At 43.0% G+C, this 19,371-nt stretch overlaps 1 protein-coding gene across 2 annotated transcripts in view; it reads right to left on the bottom strand.

The window, feature by feature from the left end:
• Nucleotides 1-19,371, bottom strand: part of LOC145984277 (GATOR1 complex protein NPRL2-like) — a 49,294-nt gene that overhangs the window by 16,440 nt on the left and 13,483 nt on the right. For both annotated transcript variants that reach the window (XM_083117914.1, XM_083117913.1), the window contains one exon: nucleotides 18,651-18,780. In XM_083117914.1, coding sequence (XP_082974040.1) covers nucleotides 18,651-18,774 — 124 coding nt within the window. In that variant the 5' untranslated portion in view covers nucleotides 18,775-18,780. The remainder of the gene's footprint in view (nucleotides 1-18,650; nucleotides 18,781-19,371) is intronic.

Raw genomic sequence — 19,371 nt, 5'->3', positions numbered from 1 at the left:
TGACCAGATCGAATTTTTTGCTCTGTGGGGGATCGCAGATGTGTGGATCAAATATATATCTCTGTGGGGGAGTGCAGGTGTTGTGGTTTTGACCAATGCGGTGTTTGTGTGTGGAGGAGTCTCCCACGGCTTGTTGGTATAAATATGTTTGACATTGACGAGTTCGATGTGTCTGTCTCTGAGAGTGGAGAAGTTTTTTCTGCTGCTGCTGCTGAGTCTGAGGTGTGTATACTGTCTGTTTTACGCATTACCGAAAGAGATTTGTGGGTTGTGATGTCGTTGTATCTGGGGACTGTAAAAAGTAGTCGTTCAATTCACTGTCCATACTGTAAAGACGTTCAAGTGGTTGATTTCCCAGATTACGGGTATGCTCGTTACTAATGTGTGAATGTGAACTGTAGCGAGTATAGAATGTATGTGCTCCGTCGCGAAGGCAAGTTTTTGTTTATGCTTGGTGGGTTGCGAACGAGGTTGTCAGATGATTTTTTCTGTGTTTATTGCGGGGAGTTTAGTTATAAAAGTACTCGTGATTGTACAGATTGTTTTGCCTTTGACGACGGACGTGAATGTAGATTCAAGAAGGAAGTTGTGTAACGCAGAGTATTTCTGTTTTCGTTGTAGGTTGTTGCGGCTTCATCGTTGTTGTTTTCTTCTAAGAGAGATGAATTGTGCGCGTCCGTGGATACGTTTCTGTGTAGATGTGGAGTCCGATAGTATTGATGGGGAGTTATTAACGAGTGTAGAATGTAGGGAAGGGGATGTGGATATGATGTATGTCCCTCGTAGGACCACCCCAACAGCTCGTTGCAAGGTAGCTGTGAGTGTTTCGTCAAAGAAAGGTGGCGGCGGCGGTGGGTATGAAATGTGTGAATCGTTTGTGTTACACAAATATCACCCGTCATATTTTCACTTTAGTTTTCAGACTAGGGATATGTCTGTGATCAGAGATTTGCAGACGAAGGGGGAGGAGTGTGGTCCTTTGTATATCTACGAAGCGAGCGCGATAGGTGAGAAGGGAAAATGTCTTTGTGAGGAGAGAGTAAATGTAAAGTTTGGTCGCCAGCTTTGGTGTATGGATGAATGTAATGTCCAGTATATTGTGGAGAAAGAGGTGCCAACGATGGGGGAAAGAGATGGTGTTGCAGTTCCGTTCGGAAATCGCGTTTCCACTCTGGAAATGTTTCTTCAGGGTAAAATGGAGGGACACGGCGTTGCTAGATATGGTTCGTTTCAAAATATGTACATAGTAAACACGGCAAGGATGGATATGCTGACCGCTGCTGCGGAAACAGCAAATCTGGAAGCATCCTATGTTATGTCGAAAATGTTGGGATTTGCTAGTCTGTTCCACGGGCACCTCACCGAGCAGCACACATTAGGGGATTTGCTATTGAATACCACACATCCGAACCGTAATCTGGTGAAGCCGATAGCAATGAATCCGGGGGAGGGTTTACCGCTGGATGAATTAATGTACAGTCTCTGGAGGGTGCGAAGACAGATACGTGCCGGAGAGAGACCGCAAAGAAAGAAAGTGCAACTAAGTGAAATATTGTCTACCTGGCTACAGGATCGTGACGAGGTCGACAGAGACAGCGACACAGCCGAGAACGAGTGCAGCGACGACGGCGAGAGCTACAGTAGACGAAGAAGAAGACGAAGGAAGGACGATTTGAAAGTGATAGCGGAAGTAGAAGGAGAGTCCGCCCCACTGCTAGCATCAGAATTGTTCAACGAGTAATACAAGATGGTGAGTACAAATAAATAATAACACTTATATGTTGTTAGTAAAAAAATAAAATAAATAAAAAAGTACTTACGGGTAGGTTATGTTTGAAGAAGTAAGCGTGTAGATGAAAAGAAGGGGAAATGAAGGATAGGGAAGAAGGTAGGAAGAAGGGTAGAGGTTACTACTGTTGGGGGTAGTACCGTTCTATATCATGAAAATCTGGGACTAGGAAGTCGTCAACGGGTTCAAATACGGCCTCCTCCTCCTCCTCCTCCGCCAAGCTGTCCGGGGGTGAGGGGTTGTTTCTAGGAGGTGGAGGGGAGTAGTTGTAGGACGGGTTGGGGGAAGGGGGTGTTTGTGCATGCGGGTGAGGTGTGGGAGGTCTATGCTGGGGTTGTTGGGGCTCTAAACGGCAGCCCATGAATAGGTTGACATCACCCCGAACGTAAGGGTGATCGGGTGGGACGTAATAGACGTTCCCCTCCCTTTCTACAACGCATCTGGTTCTCCGTACGACCCGCCCTCCTACTTCTATTGTCTCTACTTCTAGAATTTCCCGGGTGACAACCTGTAAAAAAAAATATGGGGAAATGTAGTAAAAAACGAAGTAGTAATTATGTTTTGTATTTACAAGTGTGTATTGTTTTCTTTGCAGACATCGCCACCAGTTTTGTTTCCCGGGGACTACTGTCTACCATGCAAAAGAATCCACGTGATGGGAGAAAGGTGCGGTGAGAATGAGATTGACGAGTCTGCGTACTATTTGGAAGCTCTGACAAGGAAAGAAGGAGGGATCGAGAACCTGATCCTAGCATTGGAGACAAAAGCCCAATCAATCGAGAAGGATATTCAAGGACTTGTGGCCCTGTACCAGACTATGCAGTTACTACAGAAGTCGTGTCCCAAAATAGAAATGTTTTTTGCAAGAGTTGTGAACGAGGAACCTATAAGGTCCTACTATACAATGCGAAGTGCGTATGATTTGTATAAACTATTCAAGAAGCAGAACTTCGCGGGAGCAGATAAGTCTCTCACCGCTAAATACCGAATGTAGTTATTCTCTAAGGATATTCAGAACTGGTGGCCCTGCCCAAAATAGAAGTGTTTTTTTGTTTTTGTTTGCTGAACCCATAAGGTCCTACTACACTATTACAGAATGTAGCAAATCGAGAGGGGATATATATTTAGGACTATAAAGTCGTGCCCCCAAATAGAAGTGTTTTATTTCTTTTCTTTTTCTTGCAAGTGTGTGGTGAACCCATAAGGTCCTACTACACTAAGCGAAGTGCGTGTGATATGTATAAGTACCGTAGAATGTAGAACGTGTGTGCAAAACTAAATAAAGAAAAGATTTTTCCCTGAACGCTGTGCGTGTTTGTTTGTTTACCTCCAACTAGAGTTTGAATAGCTGTGTATATGTACACTGTTTTGTTTGGTGAGAAAACTCGCACTGAGTCTATCCATGCTGATTCGAATCTATGTCGTTCCCCTGCGGCGTATGCTAACCACTTCGCCACAAGGGTCGGCAAAACTAACTTATGTGTGTGTGTGTGTAAGGAGAAGATTCGGAATGAGTCTTCTTCGAATCCAGGTCGTTCCCCTGTGGCGTATGCTAACCACTTCGCCACGAGGGTTGGCAAAAACTAACTTATGCATGTCTAAGGAGAAGATTCGTAATGAGTCTATCCTTACTGAGATTCGAATCCGTGTCGTTTTCCCCTCTGGCGTATGCTAACCACTTCGCCACGAGGGTCGGCAAACCTAACTTATGCATGTGTAAGGAGAAGATTCGTAATGAGTCTATCCATGTCGTTTTCTCCTCTGGCGTATGCTAACCACTTCGCCACCAGGGTCGGCAAAACTAATTTATGCGTGTGTAAGGAGAAGATTCGTAATGAGTCTATCCTTACTGAGATTCGAATCCAGGTCGTTTTCCCCCTCTGGCGTATGCTAATCACTTCGCCACAGGGGTCAGCAAAACTAACTTATGCTTTTGTAAGGAGAAGATTCGAATCCAGGTCGTCTCCCCGGCTGACGTGTGCTAACCACTCCGCCACAAGGGTCGGCAAAACTAACATATTTGTACTGAGGCGTCCGACTCTAACCACTTCGCCACAAGGGTCGGCGCTAACACAAGTGTATATATATATATGCTACGAGTGTCGAACCAAGAATGAGAGAGATAGAGAGAAAAAGAGAGGAATGGTACTTACGAGGGAAACCACATCGGGGGAATGTTGATGCTGCATCTTGATAATACTAAAACTTTTCACACACGTTTTAAAAGTACAAATGAGGCAAAGAATAGCGTATGCCGTCGTTCTATGCATTTAAAGATCTCTGCAAGAGGTTCATTTATTGTGGAGGGCATCTCCCCCAGATCGGCAACTAGCAGCAGGACCGTGTGGGGTGAGCAAAAACAATTCGCACGTGTGGCGAAAACCCGACAGTGTTGCAGCCCTAGGTAAAGAACACCAGATGTAGTTTTTCCCTCCGCGCGGGAGAAATGACTTCCACCGATGTCGATGACTACGCCAGCTGTCGCTCGGGAGGAGTGGGGGGAGCGACAGCGCTGCTGCCCGCCAGATGTGGTGTTTTCCCCTTCTTCGAGCCATTTCGCTCTTTCGCAAAGCAAGCCGGTGGGTCGACCACTTTGTGGGTGTGTAGTGGTTAGCGCAGAGAGTCCGACCTGGTAGGAAAGAGAGAGAGAGAGAGAGAGAGAGAGGCGACTGAGCCATATCTCTCGCTCTTTCTTCTCTCCAGTCGACCTAGTCTACTATGCTAAGGCTAGGAGAGAGAATCACGCAAAGTGGCGTCCAATGGCGCCTTTGGCGCCATTGGACGGCCTTTGGCCACCGCGCGCGCAGGGGTTCCCTCGCTTTCGCTCTCTCCGTGCTTCTGGAAGGGATGCGTTGAAATGAAACACAACGGATATATGTGAACAAATCATTTTAATTGCTTAAAAACACACAAAAGCATACAAAATAAGAAATCATCATCATTAGCAGCAGTATTCGTGGTAGTAGTTCAGGGTGCCACACTTACAGTGAGGATTTTTCTTAACTACCCAAAAACGTAGCGCTACGCGTATTTGAAAACAAAAAAATAGATATTTGTATTTAGCAAAACAGAGAAATGTGAAGAAAATAGCACATTTACGATTCGAACCTCCGATTTTTTTATTTTGATGTGCACCAATATATTTTTTAAATTTTATGTTATTTCTTATTTTATGTAATATTTTTCTGCTATTTTTGGCTAAACGCGACGATGAGTGATGATGTGATTAAGGGATACTTACATATAATATTTTTGTCTAAGTCGAGATTCGAACAAGGAACCACTTTGGCCACCAGAATTCTTAAAATATTGTAATTTAATGTCGTTTTTTCTACCGTTGGGAAACCGAGACGGTGAGGATAAGTCGTGATATGGTACAATTGATGAAAGAACACCAATGCAAAAAGCAGAAATCGAACCAAGAATCTCTGGAGCATGTCCTAACCACTTCACCAAGCAGTAGTATATTTTGGAATCTGGTCTTTTGACATATAGTTATGTGCATAGGAATATAAGATTGTGTCAACTATGTAAATGTATGTACCTTCACGGAAATTTCGAAGAGGGGTATTTGCATGCAAATTGAAACCAAATCGCCACATGCATTATATTTGTGTGTGTCTGTTCACAAGTGTTTAGATTAGTGATTGTTACTTTGTATCGTTAAACTGAAACTTATTATTCAATGTTTGTAGGAGTTGAAGAAGAAGAAGAAGAAGAAGAAGAAATTTACAACATCCACTGCGTCCTATTGGGATATACTTTATATTCTAGCTGCAGAAATGGTCATAATAGAGAAAACAATGGATCTGCCTATAGAAATGTATGTAAAAATTTTCTCGCAGGTTATTGAAACTGAACCCCTGGAGTCTATTTTTACCCTAAAAACACTTAGTCCAGCATCAGAGATAGCTGTAGAGATGGTATTCTCCGACTACTGCTTTACCAATTTGGGATATCGTATACAAAATATCCAAGACTTTCAAAAAGTGGGGAACGCCCTGGATGATGAACTAGATGTTATAGAGAGGGATAGCTCCCCTTTTTTGACCCGATGGACTGAATCGTGGTTTATGCGCAATGCTCGAATAGCTGGTTTGGTGATAAAAATCCTGCGTTTGTGTGAGTTGAGAAAATTATGTCAAAAATGGCGAGTGTTTGTAAAGTAGAAAAGTAGTATGTTTTGATTTCTAAATTATGTCACAAATTGTGAGTGTTGTAAAACTATACGCCTTCATGGCGTGCTGCTATGCACAGGGGAACACTTTACCTTTACCTTTGTAAAACTATGAAGTAGCATGTTTCTGATTTCCTGCAATTTGGTTTTCTGACTATTTTGTTTATGCATGTGGTATATAATTTGGTGATTCATCTATATTAACCTCACCCAATATATAATGAAATATTAAAATATTGGTCTAGAAACACAAAGCTTTATATATATATATATATATATATACACATAATTCTGTTATATTCTATATTAAATAAAAATAAACATTTTTAAAAAATACACCAACTCTTTTATTTGCTGTGTTGATCTATTCTCTGTAAGGATTGTATTATTCTGTGATCAATCAATAAACAACCTAAGCAACGTTCGTGTGTGTGTGTGTGTGTGTGTGTGTGGGGTGATTATTACTTCGTATTGTTAAACAGGAACTTATTACTCTGCTCTTGTAAGAGTTGAAGAAGAAGAAGAAATTTACAATACCCACTGTGTTCTATTGCGATATATTTTATATTATAGCTTCAGAAACGGAGATAATAGAGAAGTTATTTGATTCAAATAGATACTTGTATCTAGCAAAACAGAGAAATTTGAAGACAATGGCACATTTACGATTCGAACCTAAAGTGTTTGTTTTTTATTTTTTATTTTGATGTGCACAAAGATTTATTTTTATTTCATGTTATGCTTTTCTGGCATTTATGGCTAACAACTCCTACAAACACAGAGTAATAAGTTCCTGTTTAACAATACAAAGTAACAATCGCTAATCAAACTTCTAAACACTTCTGAACAGATGTGTCCTATTGGGATATATTTTACATTATAGCTGCAGAAACAGAGATAATAGGGGAAAAATTACATGGTTGACACAATGTTGTATTCCAATGCACATATCTTTATGCCAAAGGACCAGATTCCCAAATATGCTACCGCTTGGTGAAATGGTTAGGGCAGCGCCAGAGATCATTGGTTCGATTCTTACTTTTTGCATTGGTGTTTTTTATCAATTGTATTATATCATCATTTATCCTCACAACAAATTGGGGAACGTTTATGGAAGAATTTCAGCATCGGCAAAATTGTAACGCCTATGTGACGACGTACAAACTTTGGTAGAGTATCTTTTATTATGTAGTAGAATCCATCCGAGATACCGTCATTTTTTGGATTTTCTGTCATTTTTCATTATGATTAATGTTTTTTTAATTCAGTATCGAGGGTGACGCTATTGTTAATTAATCTAGCGCCACGTGTCGGGGGTGGAGGAGGAGATGAGTCATCGATGACTCATGCACACGTGTGAGTTTGAAATTAATGGTTTTCCATTAGTGCACAAAAGATACTATTATGTATTCCGTTTTTACCCTAACCTAACACTATTGTTGTATTTTATTAATGCGTTTCTGCCGGATATGAGTCATAGATGATTTATATAGACGTTGGAGTTTGAAATTAATGGTTTTTCCATTAATGTACAAAATACACTATTATGGAGTTCGTTTTCATCCTAACCTAACCCTATTGTTGTATTTTATATATGCGTTTCTGCCGGATATGAGTCACAGATGATTTATACAGACATGGGGAACTTGGAATTAATGGTTTTTCCATTAATGTACAAAAGACACTTTCGACCTATTCTAAGGCCATTCCGGCCATTTTGGCGTCGGTGGTGAGTCATATTTGGTATACTTGAGGAGCTCGAACGGTCCTGGGTAGAGGCTAGAAAATATTAACCAATGAGTGAAGGTTTTTAATAAGTGAATCAGCCAATCAGAGAAGAGTAATGAAAAATAATATTCATATTGACGGCCCTTTTGTCTAAGAATCTATAAATATCGAGCGGAAGACGAAGCGGTCCAAGAGAGTTCTCAAGTGTTTGGCTTGAAAGACGTACTGATTTTTTAGCGTGACTGAGTTGCTGCAGTGCAACTAAAGGTTTTTTAACTTGGTAAGTATCTTTTTTGTGTACTATTCTTTATTTCAAGTTGTTTTTTAACTGCCATGCAAAAAAAGTTTAAGCGTTTTACATTATTTTTGAAAATATTATACAAAGAATACTCGAAAATAACACTAACAATGTGTATTGTTATTGTTGCAGGTACTTTCTGAGAAGCAGATGTGAAGAACTCTGCAAAGAACTGAAAGCCCGATTGGAAGAAACGAATAGTGAAAACTGACGTTGCTGAGCAGGCCCCAGGGAGATGTGTGATTGGGTGCTTATATGTCCATGTTTCTTCGATTATATCGATAAGGATTGTGTGCTGGAGGCTTTGAAAAAGTATACCCCTTACAAGTACATTACATGCTGTGGTTGTTATTCAAATGAAGGCAACCAACTAGCCCACGATTGCGTTATTAAACATTTTTACGAGTGCGAGGATGTGCGCGGTAAAGATGAAGTTCAACTCTCCGATTGTTTTATAATTTGCCAAGAGGAATGCGGAGTGAATGAATGCCAGAATTGTGTAGAGTGGATGTGCGAGAGAATCCAACGTTATCTGAAGGATCCAGACAATACAAGTCATATTTTTTATTTTTATCTTGCTAATCATGAAGATGTAGGTGATGGTTTGAAGGTACAGGAGGAATCGACAGGATACAGAGACTTTTATAGTGTGTTGTGTGAAATTTCAAATGATTTCGAACTAGTAAAAACTCTTATAGCGCCTATACGAAAAAGCGGAGCTTGCTCGGGGTTAAGAAACAATATTTGTTAATATCTAAAGTGAAAATGGCGCAATATATTATTGATGCGCAAGGTTTTACGTACAATAATAAATTTATATTGCGTGAGATGTGTGTTAGTTCTACAAATTTGGATACTGTATATTATGCTCTTGTAAAAGTGCCAGAATATTTCAAAGACAATAATGAATCCCAATGGGTGAAAGAAAATATTCATGCTTTATCGTATGATACTCCTCTGGGATGTGAAGTGTACTATGTTCGTATTGTAATTAGAAATTTGAACTGTCAAGGTTCAACCTTCTATTGCAAGGGAGAAGAAAAATCCAAACTTCTCAAAGATTTGTTCAATATTTATAATATTGTAGATTTGCAAAGTGCAAACTGTCCTTCGCTTAGAAATTTGTATATGTTTCAAGGAGGATTGTGCAAGTATCATTCTGATACTTCGCCTCCATCAGAACAAGGTTGTGCATTCAGAAATGTACAAAGACTTGTATCTTGGTACAATACTAAAATTACCAATATGTAATGTATTTTAGAGCAAATAATAAAAGATTTGTGAAAAAATAATTGTTTTCTATGTTGTTATTTAGCCTTATAGGCCTTTTGTCAAGAACTATTGACTTTTTTGAGTGTTTAGTAATACCGGGGATTATTTGTGGCTGTTATATCCGGACTAAATTTCACTGACTGAAGCTTAAAGCTTAGTCTCTATAGCATGCTGATTGATTAATCACAAGGCAATATGAACTTTACAGAGGCTTGTAGGAGACATAGGAACACACGACAGAGCATTATTAGTGTGCAAGAACCTTTTACATCGAGAAATAATGCTGACTTGTATCTGTTTTTTAGTTTACATATTCATTTAGGATTCAAATGAAACAATTGCAGTATTTTTTAAAAGTTTATTTTTATTCAAGAATATATCAGATTTATATAGTAGACTACCAATAAGCGAAAATCACATAGTCATTACGATTTAGTCGACGCTGGAATTCCTCCATGAGGGTTTCATGGTAAGAGAGAAACTTTCGCCATTGTTCAAAATTTAGTGTGACTTCTCCGGTGGCGTTGCTGATTTCCACTTTTATGTTTTCTCCACTACCTTCAAAGGTGAAGTAAAGTTCTCCTATAATGTTTATAGATCTGATTCTCTCTTCTCGTGTGGGGAATCTGTTCTTGTAAGTGTCGAAGATCGCATCTGATTTGTACACGCATGATGGGTACTCATCGCTATTTAGGACAATGTAATATTTTTCATGTTTCAAAATCAATTCAGTGTCGGTGAAAGTACCTCGAATAACGACATCCATGTTGTTATCAATGTTGTAGCGGCTTTCTGGTTCCATCTTGTGTTTTTTTTATGTGTATCTCTAGTAGACTACAATGCTTAGTGATTTTGTTGGATATATATATATATATATATATATATATATATATATATACACACAATTTTTTCAAAATATGCGCAAAGTACTATAAAAAGCAAGGGAAATCTTCACTAATATATGGTTCCTACAAAAGAAAAAGAATCAGTTTGACTTTTATATAACTACTTGCACCCCAACACTAACTAGGCTTCAATTTATACTTGACGTTTTCGATGCCGCAGCGGCACCTTCTTGCTGGCGAGTTTCCGCAACACGTTTTTGTACTGTCTCAACTTGCGCTTGACCACCTTCGTAACGGGTACGTTCTTGTTCAACACGTTCATTCAACACTCGGACAGGGCGTTCACCAGTTTCGGATCCGCCTCCTTGAGGATGGCCTTGCGAATCCGTGGGTTCGACGTTCGGAGAGTATGTAAAAGCGCTTTATTGGAGCGTATATATTTGCTCATCTCGGTCGTACAACAGGCATCGATCGGGGTCGGGAACGTGAACCGCACAGTACCTGTATCTTTCTGGAAACAGCTCCGAACGTATACGTAGAGGCTCCGGTGTGTCCTGCGTGAAGTCCAGGAAACAATAACTGTACGGTTGTCGGGTGATATCGTTAAATACCTTTTCGAAGCATCGCCACTTGGAAGGGTATATTTGTCGTGCCAACGTCGACACCTGCAGATGGTCCCTCGGGTTCTTGAAGATCACCATGTAGTTAGCGTTTAGGGCGATATCTCGCGATTGGGAACCTTTAGGAAATAAATTCTGAGTCAAAAGAATGACGCTGATTCGATCGTGATGAGACATTTTGGTGAACAGGTCGGACACCTCGTGCGCGTTGTAGGCGTCATTCATAAGATCGTCCAGGATCACCAGACATGGAGGGTTGGACCTCAAATCGTCGTAATTCGGCATACCGTTATGTTGTTGCACACCTTCCACTTTGGGTGGTGCGAAGTTTGATCCCGTACACCACACAATCCTCTTGAATCCTCCTCCATCGATAAGTTCACCTCTATTTCGCAACAGGTTCAACACAAAAGTCGACTTGCCACAACCACTAGGACCAGCCACGATGCATCGGAACGGTTGTTTCCATTGGAGAACCATCGCAATGACTGTGTCTTTCACCGCATTTCTCCCGTTTTTCTATTCCTCCTCATCCTCCTGGACGCTACGGTAGCCGTATGGTAGGGTGTCCAACGTGGAATCTCTTATCTGTCGTTTTGTATTCACCACCTGATATGTTTTTTCCTGAGGTTCTGTCACTAGCACGAAACGTCGTTTTCTCGCAATCCGTCTGGGGTATTGGATGACCATTCTTTTTTTCTCGTTCATGTGCAGCACAAAATCTTTCACCACATCAAAGTTCAATTTCGAACTCGCGGCGTGGTCCAACGTGATACCCTTCATTTTTACCACGTGGAACTCCTTTCCGTTTGTTGGGGACCACACCTTCAGAGTGTAATTCTTCGGACCGCCGGACACAAACTCCCTAATGTAGGCACCTTTGCCGAAATCCGACATTTCGTCCGTCAAATCTCCCAGGTGGTCACCCAACTGTAGTTTCCCGCATGATCGTCTGGTCTCGCGAAATATCACGCTGTCCGTGTCGCAGTACAATATATCTTCCCCCACAGCGTCCAACAGCTTGTACAGACGGATCCTGGCGAAGGTTGTCGTGTACGCACCTATTGCGACGTTTACTTTGCTGTTTTGAGGTGCATACTCATTCAGGTAGTCCCAACTCACAATCACCGTGTCATCATTGACAAACAACACCTGCTTCACGTTGACACCGGGTTCCGTCAACTTTTCAAAGAGATCCCGGGGTTCTCGTATGATCGACGTCTGTGGTTTGTTACTGTTCTGCGCAAATTTACCCCAAAGCAAGTTCAGGCACAACTTTGCAACAGCACGCAGTCCTGGATTCTTGTCGATGCGCTCCTTACGTAATTCGATCCCTTCGTGCTCTTTGTAGGTACCAATATACTCCTCCTTCTTCTCATCGTCCGTGCACCACACTGGCCAACCACTACTCTCCTGTTTGATTTGCAGAAACGTGTTCACGTACTGAGCGAACAAACCCCCCTCACCTGTCGTCGGGTCGTAGACGCTCACTTCGTACCTCCACACTTCGTACACATCCTGAATCTTGTAGCCCTTCTCGACAGCGAGGCGAACTTCATCCAGCACCCACGTTCCCGTGATTGCTCTCTCCGCATCCGTGTGGTCGCACTCTCCTTCTTGTCGGAGCCCCGTTGCGCAACTCCAACACAACGGAAACAACAGTTTCCCTCCCGTCTTCATAGGCAGCACTGGAATGTATAGGTTTCGCGGCGGAAGCACTCGGAGTTTGGCTATGCCGTCCATTTCCAATACCTCCTTTGGTGTCGGTGCTGATGCACCGAACAGAACCTCTGGGTGTCCCACGGGTGCCTTGGCGAACTTATTCACAGTTGGGTATAGCGATGTGATGTCCTAGTAGCGTATTTTCTCCTCCTCTTCCTCGCCGGCGCCAACCACTCCTCGCATTTTAAACACCTCCACCCTACCTCCATACAACGCATCCCTCGCCACCAGCGGAGAACTCCGAAAAAACGGATGTTCTTCTAGTTCGCGGCTGAGGTCGGGTCGGTCCCGCAGTATCCCGCGGAACGTGCACTCCCACATTTCCACCACAGTATAACCAATAGGCGAAAGTTCGATGTCACCCTCTGCGTTCGCTCGTATCGAGCACCCATCGTATCCGCCGGGTCGGATTGGATATTCTTCGACACGGGTCTCGATCGCTCCTTATAGCAGGATGGACATCCGTGAAAATAGCACCCGTGGAACTGGTAGATGGTCCTTGTGGTTTTGTCGTACCTATCCACGGCGATGCCATTCACTGCCACATGTTCCCTTTCTTTACCGGCATACTCCAACTCTACTTTCTCCGACTTCTCCAGATGCAGCAACCACTTCAGCGCGATCTGCTCTGATTACTCACATTGCGGTAGCCGTCACGTGGAATCACGCCTATGGTGTTGTCCGAGAGGAAATGTCTTTGGTACGCCAGGGAGCATGCCGACGCTATGGTGAAACAGTCCTGTAGAATGTCCACATTGGCGATGTCCAGGAAATACCGACGCAATTTAAGCACTCCTCTTCGAAGTACTGTGACGTCCTGAATGCAATACTTGCGACACTCGTGGGCGTTATCGTACAACACACATTCCTTCGATGCTCTGTTGTACCACTCGTAGAATTTTTGGCGGTGTTGCGGCGACATGTGGTCCGGATCGAAGAACCGGTCGTTGGGGAAGGGACCCTTGTAGTCGCGATTTCCCTTGGTGTTGAACAGATGCGGATAGAATCCCTTTGTCTCCTCCAAATCGAACGTCTTTGAGAAACTCGACAGGGGCATCTGCAAGTAGTTCAAGGAATCCAGGAATCGCAACTTCTTCCCCACTCTCATAAACAGGATTTTCGTACCGTCCATGATCACCTCGGGAGCTTCCACATCCCTCTTAAGCAAATCGGACAACACAAACATACCGTCGTAGGCTCGGAAATTGTGGGCCACTAACACAATCCTCTTGAAGTAGGGTTGCTCCACGAACACGTAGTCCATAAACTGTCGCACAGGATCCTCTCCCTCGAAGCAGTGCTGGCGAATACCACACTGTAAGCAATCTTTCATCATATCTGTGTCCTCGATGCATACACTGCACACTTGCTGCACCACACACAAGCACGGTTCATGTACATATGTCGAAGGTCGACCGACATAGGGTGTGCACTGCGTGGCTTCGAAATCATAAAACATAAACAGGTATCTCTTGCAGCTGATCTCCTCACCACCTCCACTGTCCCTCTGCATGTAGCACAGATGGTTCATCTCGCGTTGTGATTTGCACGTCTTGCAATACCTGTAGCCGCAACGATGCTTTGCACTCTCCGGATGGGTGGCGTCCAACAATTGGTAACATCCCGTGCAGCTTCGTATCTGCGTGCACACCATCCCCCCGCCGTAGCGAGTGCTTAGGTGGTTCTTGTAGCACACATCGCTGTTGAACATCCTGTTGCATCGTTCGCAATGCACCACATCTTCCTTCTCGCACACGGGCGACGTGTGACACAGATGACACATATTTTTACACACGTGATGCAAGTTTCGGGAAAAAGCGTAACATCGTTCGCAGAAATAAGGAATCGAGAACGCAGCCACTGGATTCACAATGACGTCATAGTGGTTGTCTCTCTGATTCAGCAACAGGTATATCGACTTTTTCGCCTGGGGTACCTCCTGGGCGAACAACACATCCGGCTTCTTCAGGTCGCTGAACACAAAGATTTTGTACTCACTTCCGAAATAACGCTGGAACGCAGCCAATTCGGCGAGACCTCCCCCCGTCGACTCCAGCGATACCCCGGCCTTTCTACACAACTCCATCGCCGCCGACGTCAACACTCTCCGCCCCATCTTAAATTGTTTGTGGTATTTCCGGAAATACTCAGGATCTGACTCTTTGTCGGCATACATCCGACCGATCACCAGGGCTTTGGCCAGACATATCTTCTCACCTCTGATCTCGCTCTTCACAGTCACCACACTTCTCTTCACTTTTGCGTATCTCTCGTGCGCTACAAGCTCGCGAGAGTTCAGTTTCCGACGTCCATAACCGACAGGCATGCCAATCACGGACACACGCAGCTGTAGAAGATCCGTCGACAAGAACGTGGCGTTCGATTGCAACACCCTGGCGACCACATTCCATAACATATCAGCACCCAGTTGATCGATTCTCCGTAACGACAAACCAATCGGTCGAACCGACTCGTCAGACTTGTTCTCCAGCACCACGCCCACTTTGTCCGATGGTTTGTGTCGATCCACGATGTGGTTCAGCACAGCGTCCAACCCCTCGTGCACCCAACTCATGACATCTCCGCTCTCGTCCGGCGACCTGAAGGTAAAGGTCGTCGTAGTGCACGTAGCGTTATACTTTTTCACTCGACGAACATCCATTTCTTTGATGTCCACATACTTCGTATGGGGTGCAATTTCCCGTTCTTCTTCTTCATCGTCGTCCTCTTCTACCAGAAAATCGCGGTCGCCGCCGGTGTCATCATCCCTCCTACTGGACGACGTTCCTGCTCCCTCCTGGTTTCCGTCCAAACTACGCACTTCAGACATCAAATGTTCCAGCAAATCAAGATGCCGGCATGGTTCGCCACGACCCATCATTCGGATAATCTCCTGTAGAATCATCCTCTTCCTCTCCGATCCTCCACCTTCTCCTCTTTCATATTGGTCCAACAGAATATCGCAGGCGCTCACGTATATCTGACCCGATTTCAACAACACCATTGTGTACTGGTTGACCTGTGGTCCTCCCTACCGCAAAAGATGCTCACACCGATCGACGGTCACTTATATCTTACCCAAACTCCAGGGATCGCGCGCGCATGCGCATCTACAGCTGCAGAGAAAATCATTCGATCCGCGCATCCGGCCACCTGCGCTCCCCCACAGAGCAAAAAAATTCGATCCGCGCAGCTGGCCAGATGCGCTACCCCACAGAGCAAAAAATTCGATCCTCGCAGATGGCCAGATGCCAAACATTGTACATCAACTGCTCCACTTACCTTGTCCATGCAGCCACTCGTTCTGCGCGATGCACGTCACCAGCTCCCTCATCAGCGATGGCAACTCAACCAATCGAAGCAAAGTCTCGTAAAACATAAACTCCACTCCCGTCGTATCGCCGTCGTCGTCGTCTCCGCCGGAACCCTCGACTAATCTACGGTGGCCGCGAGTAAAGTGTGCAAACATATGATACATATTTTCTGGCTGTCGGGCATAGCTAACCCACCTTCGTATCTTTTTCCGCACGCAAACATTACAGTCACCATCTACACCACGTCCGCCGCAGACACTATTATGCTCCCTAACACACGGATGAGCCTCGCCATCTGGGTAACCCTCAAAACAACCAATACAAAACACAGCGTACTCGGGAGTATAACTTTTCATACTGCGGAAAACACAGTACATATCCAAACTATCGGGTAAACACGTACACGCGACATCACACAGACGTTATCGTCAAACTCCATTCCCCGTGTCTACTCTGCTTCAATATTCCCCACAAACATACCCCTCAGGAACGGACAGTACGGACTCCAACGCCTGTGCTCTTTCTCTGCACTATCCCCAAACTCCCAATTTCCTATCTCAACACCACAAAACACACACTTTACTAAGTCCGGTAACCTATTAAAGTAAAAACCTGTCTTTGCTAGAGATTTCGGATTCATAAACCTAACACCCCACCTCTTAAATGTAGCCAATCGCGACCTCTCGCTATTCAATATACCTGGCTCGTCAGTACGAACAACACCCTCTCGAAGAAAACGACAGAAAACACCCACGCGACCGTCAAAACCTATACCCATCGACTCCACACGACTTGACGCATTCATCCCCTCGCGACAAATGATCAAAAACCAAACCAAACCACTTAAACATACAAAAAAACAAACAAAAAAAACACAATATGCAGCTGCTTCGCACATCTGCTTCTCCTCACCTTACTCTCCCCGTAAAGCCCAAAACAACTCCGGACCGTTGAGCTTCTCATTACGTTCCAACCAACGTACAAGATCCTCCATCAAAACACTGTCCTCGATCATTCTCTGAACACCACCGTACAATTCCATTACTGTTTTGTCGCAACCTCCACATACCTCAACATGTTTTGGCTCGTAATATGCAAATACATGCTCAGCGTTTGACGGATCGCGGAAATAGTCGCACGCGTTTTTCACCTTCCTTCGTATACAGTTCTCACAATTATCGTCGTGACTTTCCTCCGAATCGCAATAACGAAAATGCTCCGTCAAACATACATGACCCTCCTGGTTAGGCGGCATTTCCCAACAACCTGCACAAAACACGGGCTTCCTTGGTGTGTACTCTTGCAATATTACAGCCATACAATACAAATCGATAAACCCCGGAAAACAACCGCAACCATTCAACGCTGAAGTTATCAATTCTGCTTCTTCGCCCGACAACATCGCAACGGTTACTGAAACTACCAGACACCATTGCCGGACTCTCACACAGAGAATCATTCGAACCTCGCAGGAAACAACACAGCTGCGATCCCCCACAGAGATATATATTTGGACAGATGCCAACGCTCGCCACAGAGAGAGAGGTATATTTGAACTGGTCACATGTCGTCAAAGCTACCCCCCACAGAGACACATTCGAACCGAACATACGCCAGATGTCAACGAACCCCCACAGAGTATTATCTTTCATCAGGTCCACATATCACGCAGAGCAAAAAATCGATCCGAACAGATGTCGACGCTCCCACGCAGAGGCTAAAAATATTCTATCCACACACCCGCCGACAGCACCTGCACTCCCCCACAGAGCATGCGCACGCATTCATCCCCCCCCACAAACACACCGCTACTATATAAACCACAAACACGCACACACCAAGCACAGATCAGCAACGACAACACAACCAGAGACATCACCCAGTACAATCGATGACGTCACCAATCACCTATAGCAACAATCGATCAATCAATCTATATTATTATCAATAATATTAACAACTATAATAAGGTTTAACAATACAACAATCTACAAACATATCATTTACATCAATCAATCACTATATTATTAGAACACCCACAACCCCTCCTTATTTGGAAACACCTATCAATCACTATATTAGGACACACCACAACTCCTTATTTGGAAAAACTACAAATAAATATGACACCTGTCAATCAATCAATCACTATCTTAGGTTAACAACACCCACATACCCTTACATACAACTCCTTATTTGGAAACACCCCCACCCACACCTAATTTAAAAAAATCGATTTTCACCCAAAAAAAAATGTATTGATCACTTATCGATTATTGGAAATCGATTAAGGTAATCGATACTGATTGATTATCGTGCTATGACCCCCCCTTAACTACTTTATGGTATTTCAGGGGTGTCGAGTGTAGAAAGTTGCTGAGCTTTGGGAAAACCAAATTTGGATGCTGCACTACAACAAGTTTTGACATCACTCCTGATGTGAACTTATGACAAATAAGGCATCTGCAGTGTCTGACCCACCCTACTCCCCAGACATGGCTCCACCAGAAATATTTCTTCTCCCAGGTTGGAAAAACCTTGAAGGACATATTTTTCAAACTGCAGAGGAGATAAAGTAAAATCCAAAACAAGAGCGGAGTCCCATTCCATGGGGTATTCCAATCATGAAAGAAATGTAGGAGCCGAGAGTTGCCAGTAGAAAGGACTATTTGGAAAGTGGCAAAGCTCAATGAAGTAGTAATTAAGTAAAACAATTTTTATAGCAAAAGTTTGGTATATATGCATGTGTGCGTTTTCTATTACCCTGGTACTGAAACGAAGAAAAAAATAGTTATTCTACATGCAATCTATTGTAGTCAAATCATATTCCACTTTGTGATGACTACTACATAAAAACCACAGAACACATCATTAACATAACTTGCCTACAACTGTACACATCCTTTGCAAATTCAAGTCATGGATAACTTGCTTCAAAATTGCAGGAAGCCTTGCTCTGTCAGCTTCTGTTTGTTTAGGCCTCGAAAGAAATCCATTCTCAAACTCCATTGTTATCTAAAAAAAAAAAGGATTAAAAGTGTTTCTTATAAAAGTGACTTTTTTGCTAGATAAATGCATACATAACTTACTCTTTAAGTACATTCACAAGTTGCATTGTTTCAAATGAGAATATTTGTAAGTAAGCACCTAAATAGGAGGATGTCACTTATATTTGCAACTCAATTGGAATCCACCTATTTGTCCTCAGGGAACCTACAAGAAAGTTTGTCACACACACACATGCAATTGTGGTCTGAATTTTAATTGTAAAACTGGAGTTGTTTGATTTGAATTCAAAGGTTAACGAAGGAATATAATTTCTTTTTCTTTTCCTGAGTATCAAATGTCGGCAACATATGTGTAAATCAATGTTTCTGAAATAAAGTATTGGTCAACAATTACTATGACAATAAACAACTTAAAATTCAACAGCAAAGATAAGTGAAGGGTCAGTTAGGTATAAAAACAGGTAAGTCAACATTCATCAAACTCCAAAAATGACATTTTAATTGCAAAACATTAGTAAATAAAAATGTACAAATATCATACGATTCAATGAACTGAAGTTTCAAATGTATGAAACGATAGAAAGCATGTTGTAAAATA

Source organism: Lepisma saccharinum, chromosome 2, assembly GCF_977018435.1.
Source record: "Lepisma saccharinum chromosome 2, izLepSacc3.1, whole genome shotgun sequence".
In the NCBI taxonomy this organism is placed as follows: Eukaryota; Metazoa; Arthropoda; class Insecta; order Zygentoma; family Lepismatidae; genus Lepisma; species Lepisma saccharinum.
This window is presented reverse-complemented; position numbering and strand designations above follow the sequence as displayed.